A 5,788-nucleotide genomic window follows, 5' to 3' on the forward strand; every position below is an offset into this window, starting at 1 on the left:
AGAATCACTTAGCTCAAGCAAGAATGAACTGTGATAACACTGAGTGAAGTGCAGTAGTGATGGAACCAGAACTGACTCCAGCATGCAACAATCCAACAGTGCACACCATCGTCCTGCTGCGTCCAATGTCACTCGCTTGCCACACTGCACCGAAGTGTAATCCTGCTCTGCTGACTGAGAGGACTTTGCACCATCCTTCCTGCCCAGAAAGACTGGTATGACAGATGGAGCTCAGAGTCGGGAACTAAAATAACTCAACAAACATTTTATGAACATGACCCATAAACGAAAGGAATGATATCTCTCTGTGTGTATACATATATATATACATATATAATTGTCTATATATCTCAAAAGGACGGAAAAGGTGATGATTATTGACCAGGATGTAACTGAAGGTATGGGAACTGAGCACAACGTCAATGATATAGGATAAGGGGTGGATAGTGTCCTGGTTTCAGCTGGGATAGAGTTAATTGTCTTCCTAGTAGCTGGTACAGTGCTATGTTTTTGAGTTAGTTATAAGAAGAATGTCGGTTACACTGATGTTTTCAGTTGTTGCTCAGTAGTGTTTAGACTAATGTCAAGGATTTTTCAGCTTCTCATGCCCAGTCAGTGAGAAAGCTGGAGGGGCACAAGAAGTTGGCACAGGACACAGCCAGGGCAGCTGACCCAAAGTGGCCAATGGGGTATTCCATACCATGTGACATCACATCTAGTATATAAACTGGGGGGAGTGGGGGTGGGAGATCACCGCTCAGGGACTAACTGGGCGTCGATTGGATAGTGAGCAATTGCACTGCGCATCATTTGTATATTCCAATCCTTTTATTATTACTGTTGTCATTCTATAAGTGTTATCATTATCATTATTAGTTTCTTCTTTTCTGGCTTATTAAACAGTTCTTATCTCAATCCACGAGTTTTACTTCTTTTCCCGATTTTCTCCTCCATCCCAGTTGGGGGGGGGGGGGGCAGGGAGTGCATGAGTGGCTGCATGGTGCTTAGTTGCTGGCTGGGGTTAAACCATGACAGCCTGTAAGGAGTTATATTATTAATGCTCTGCAGAAGAAAACAGGAAGTTAATTGCTTATGAGAAGCACCCGTTCATTATTTTCCACAGGGCATCCTTGAGCTCCTGTTTCCTCATGCTGTAGAGGAGGGGGTTCACTGCTGGAGGCACCACCGTGTACAGAACTGCAACCACCAGATCGAGGGATGGGGAGTACGTGGAGCTGGGCTTCAAGTAGGCAAACACTGCAGTGCTGACAAACAGGGAGACCACAGCCAGGTGAGGGAGGCACGTGGAAAAGGCTTTGTGGCGTCCCTGCTCAGAGGGGATCCTCAGCACGGCCAGGAAGATCTGCACGTAGGAGAAAACAATGAAAACAAAACAACCAAATGCTAAACAGGCACTAAGCACAAGAAGGCCAACTTCCCTGAGGTAGGACCATGAGCAGGAGAGCTTGAGGATCTGGGGGATTTCACAGAAGAACTGGCCCACAACATTGCCTTGGCAGACTGGTAGCAAAAATGTATTGGCCGTGTGCAGCAGAGTATAGAGAATCCCACTGGCCCAGGCAGCTGCTGCCATGCGGACACAAGCTCTGCCGCCCAGGAGGGTCCCATAGTGCAGGGGTTTGCAGATGGCAACGTAGCGGTCGTAGGCCATGATGGTGAGGACACAATACTCTGCTGCGATGAAGAAGACAAAGAAAAAGACCTGTGCAGCACATCCCCAGTAGGACATGACCCTGCTGTCCCACAGGGAATTGGCCATGGATTTGGGGACGGTGGTGGAGATGGAGCCCAGGTCAAGAAGGGAGAGGTTGAGGAGGAAGAAGTACATGGGGGTGTGGAGGCGGTGGTCGCAGGCTACAGTGGTGATGATGAGGCCGTTGCCCAGGAGGGCAGCCAGGTAGATGCCCAGGAAGAGCCAGAAGTGCAAGAGCTGCAGCTGCCGTGTGTCTGCAAATGCCAGGAGGAGGAACTCAGTGATGGAGCTGCTGTTGGACATCAGCTTCTTCCGGGCATGGGGCACTGTTCGAGAGGGAAAGACAGTGACGAGTTAGAAGAGACTTCTCTGAGCAAAAGCTGATTCATTTCACAAAGAAACCCCACTGAAGCTGCCTCTTGTATTTCCGGAAGACCTTTGGCAGTCCATTTCATGGGTTGTTGCTGGTGCTGACTGAGGGCGCCACTGGGAGCAGCAGGCTCTGCTCTGAGCTCCTGAGGAGTCAGTCCTGCCCTAGAGCAGGAGGTAAATGGGGACATTGGCTGATATACACATAAAATCCACTTGTAACGTCAAAGAGCTTTTCAACATTTTCACTCCCAATTCAGGCAACAGCAGAGAAGAGCTGAGGGTATTTTGTTTTGTGTATTTTGTTTTGTATATTTTGTTCTAGTTTCCCACCCTCACTTAAGGAGTGCTTTTGGCAGGGAAAGAAGCACATGTCCTAAAGATGGGGTGTCCTGAAAGAAGAGTTTTGTCATTTCTATCACTGGGAGCCTGGGAATTAGGAGGGGATTGGGACACTTAACTCCCATGGACAAATCTGCATGGCAAGACAACAGGCTTGCTCTGTAAAGTGCACCTGAATCCCACGCCCCCACCCCAGTCCAGTGACAATAAAAAGAGGAGCAGCGGCAGGAAGAAGAAAATGCACAAATGCTACAGTTCTGCTGCTGCTGGAGGCAGGAGAGGGACAGATGGTAGGGCATTTGATAATTTCTTCTGTTCAGGGCTAAGCCACTGAGAAGGTGACTGAGTCCCCATGGCCGTAAGGGCAGAGGATCTGCTGGGTGGGAGCAAAGACCATGGGTTTTCCCCACTGATGGCAGGGAGGTGCCTGAATCCCCCCTCCCATGGCATTGCTGGGAGCAGCTCCCTCTCACTCCCTGCCCCTGTCTCTGCTGCCTGGAGCCGTCCCTGTTGGCAGCTGCTTCTCCATCCCCTTGTCTCCTCCCTGTCTCTGCTCACAGACCCCATCCCACCCGCTGTGTGCTCAGCTCTGACATGCAGACCCCCCCCGGCAGCCAAGCACTGCCCAGGGACATCTCTGTGTGTGCAGGGGCTAAGGAGCAACTCAGACAAATCCTAAGGACAACTGGAATCTCGGTGCCTTCTCCAGAGGGGAGAAATAAATTTTAATGTCTCACTGCCCACCCATCCACAAGGATAATAAATATTCAAAGCAAAGACTCGTTCCCTTAAAGGTAAATGCTGCCTTGATATTCCTCTTGAAAATCTATGCCTAAGCTTGAGCTGTGAGCAAACCTGACCCACGCAGCACCCTCTCGACAGCAGAAGCACCCTGCTCTGCCCTTCCAGGGGTCATTTCTTTCACCCACACCTTCTCCCCACACTGTCATGGGCAGTTCCCTGCGCAGGCTGAAGTGCTGACCCTGGCAGGCAGCAAAGTCCCTGCTCCACCACTCAGCCCCTGAAACACCAGGACCCTGCTCTGAAGGACAGCCCTGGGCACCCCTGGATGCACACCTGGCTTCACAGCCCTGCAGATGGTGCCAGGAGAAGGCAGTCCTCATGCCCTGTCCCTCTGACAGTGCAGCAGGGAAGCCCTGCTCTGGAGCACATCCTTCTCCTCTACACCAGAGAAACAAAGAATCCTCCTGCCAGATCCCATACACTGTCAGCTGTGCCAGTGTTCGGAGATCCCTGCAGGAACTGAAGCTCTATTGCCCTGCACCCACAGACTTACCATGCAGAGGGCTGTGAAGATTTCTCCCCCAGTGAGCTCTCAGCATCCTCCCACTCCACACTGCCTTTAAGCTCTCTCTGCCTTGCAGGTCTCCTCTCGATGCCTGCAGGCAGTGCCCCCAGCCCTGCTCCTGGGCAGAGCTGTCTCTCTGCAGCGCTGCCCGCTTGCCAGGAGCTCCCTCTGTCCCAGGAGCCCAGCCCAGCTCAGCAGCAGAGGACCAGCCCAAGGCAGCACTTTCTCTGCCCCCTCTGGGCTCCCTCCAGGTGTCCCTGGGGCTCCAGGGGAACCTGCTGGGAAACAGGCTGAAGCAATCACTGATGTTCCCTCCCTCACCTGGGGAGAGACACTGCTTTCCAGCAGGGTCATTGCTCTGCTGAGAGACAGACAGGCCCAAGAATCAACTTTTCTGAGAATCATAGAATTATTGATGTTGGAAAAGACCCTTAAGATCATCAAGTCCAACCGTGAACCTAACACTAGCAAGTCCAGCAGTAAACCATGTCCCTTAACACTGTGTCTTTTAAATACCTCCAAGGAGGGTGACTCAAGCACTTCCCTGGGCAGCCACTCTCTTGTGCCATCATTGGGCAGGACACGCAGACAGTGACAGGCAGGGATCTCCTTCAGCCCTGCTGAGGGAAGGGAGCCAGCTGAGTCCATGGAGGCATCTCATGCTGGGATTGTAGTCCTGGGGCTGGAAGGGGACTCAGCTCCCTCCCATGCCCACCACAAACCCACAGGAGGTGGGATTCCTCTTGCCTCAGTGCAGGTCTGCATTAAACAGGCACCTGCATGTCAGCTCCTTGTCTCAGCTCCCATGCTAATGAAAGGTGATGGAGGCCAGGAGTGAGGTGTTCAGATGCAAATGTCTGGTGACATTGGAGGTACCAGAGGTGGTCAAAGAGATGTGCAGGTAATAGAGACAGATCCAAGATATGTGCAGGCTGATATAGAGACAGGACAACATCTGAGCGCCTCTTCTTGGCAGCTCCTGGGAATTGCCTTTGGCCAACTGAAATGACAGCTGATGCCCAAATTAAGGGCCATGGAACCTGTCCCTTCTCATGATGTTCAGGGTGGACTATAGAGCTAACCTTCCGATGGAATGGAGTCATGTGCCATAGGGAGAGATCTTCTGCATCGTTTTGTATTTACTAGGTCTTGGCTGATAATATTGGCAGTTGTCTCATGCTCAGCCCCACCTTGGGTTACAGAATTCAGAGCAGCTTGTCAATTCACGGTTCAGATCCAGGCCCACAGAGCTACAGGAGATGCCAGGACTGGCACAGAAATCACAGGTCCCACACCAAAAGCAATTGTCCTTCAGGGAGGGTGTGCGACAGTGTCCTGGTTTCAGCTGGGATAGAGTTAACTGTCTTCCTAGTAGCTGGTACAGTGCTATGTTTTGAGTTCAGAGCGAAGAATGTTGATAACACTGATGTTTTCAGTTGTTGCTCAGTAGTGTTTAGACTAATGTCAAGGATTTTTCAGCTTCTCATGCCCAGCCAGTGAGAAAGCTGGAGGGGCACAAGAAGTTGGCACAGGACACAGCCAGGGCACCTGACCCAAACTGGCCAATGGTGTATTCCATACCATGTGACGTCCCATCCAGTACAGAAACGGGGAAGTGGGGGGCAGGGATTCGCCGCTCGGGGGACTGGCTGGGTGTCGGTCGGCGGGTGGTGAGCAATTGCACTGCGTATCATTTGTACATTCCAATCCTTTCATTATTGCTGTTGTCATTTTATTAGTGTTATCATTATCATTATTAGTTTCTTCTTTTCTGTTCTATTAAACCGTTCTTATCTCAACCCACGGGTTTTGCTTCTTCTCCCGATTTTCTCCCCCATCCCACTGGGTGGGGGGGAGTGAGTGAGCGGCTGCGTGGTGTTTAGTTGCTGGCTGGGGTTAAACCACGACAGACAGATAACCAAGATGGCATCTCGAATGGTATGATTTGGTGCCTTTGTGCCATTGACGGTTGCCATCAGGCAGAGGCACCAGTCCTCAGATGCCATCAGAGATGCAAATTCCGTCCCTTCTTCTACCCATTAGCTGCAGGCTTT

The 5,788-nt window shown here is 51.2% G+C and overlaps 1 protein-coding gene across 1 annotated transcript; it reads right to left on the minus strand.

Annotated features, from left to right (window-relative positions):
* Positions 1 to 1,090: 1,090 nt before the first annotated feature.
* On the minus strand, positions 1,091 to 3,768 carry LOC128138612 (olfactory receptor 14C36-like). The gene is made up of 2 exons (XM_052779809.1): positions 3,723 to 3,768; positions 1,091 to 2,040 (listed from the first exon to the last, which is right to left on the minus strand). The coding sequence occupies exons 1-2, from the start codon at positions 3,766 to 3,768 to the stop codon at positions 1,091 to 1,093; spliced, it is 996 nt and encodes a 331-aa protein (XP_052635769.1).
* Between the last annotated feature and the right edge of the window lie 2,020 nt (positions 3,769 to 5,788).

This window comes from Harpia harpyja, unplaced genomic scaffold, assembly GCF_026419915.1.
Source record: "Harpia harpyja isolate bHarHar1 unplaced genomic scaffold, bHarHar1 primary haplotype scaffold_65, whole genome shotgun sequence".
Taxonomy (NCBI): Eukaryota; Metazoa; Chordata; class Aves; order Accipitriformes; family Accipitridae; genus Harpia; species Harpia harpyja.

Excerpts from the sequence above, each read along its gene's own strand:
- LOC128138612 (XM_052779809.1), bottom strand. The coding sequence starts at position 3,768 with ATGCTGAGAGCTCACTGGGGGAGAAATCTTCACAGCCCTCTGCATG. Across the intron at positions 2,041-3,722 it reads TCTTCACAGCCCTCTGCATG|TGCCCCATGCCCGGAAGAAG; the intron begins GTAAGTCTGTGG and ends CCTCTCGAACAG.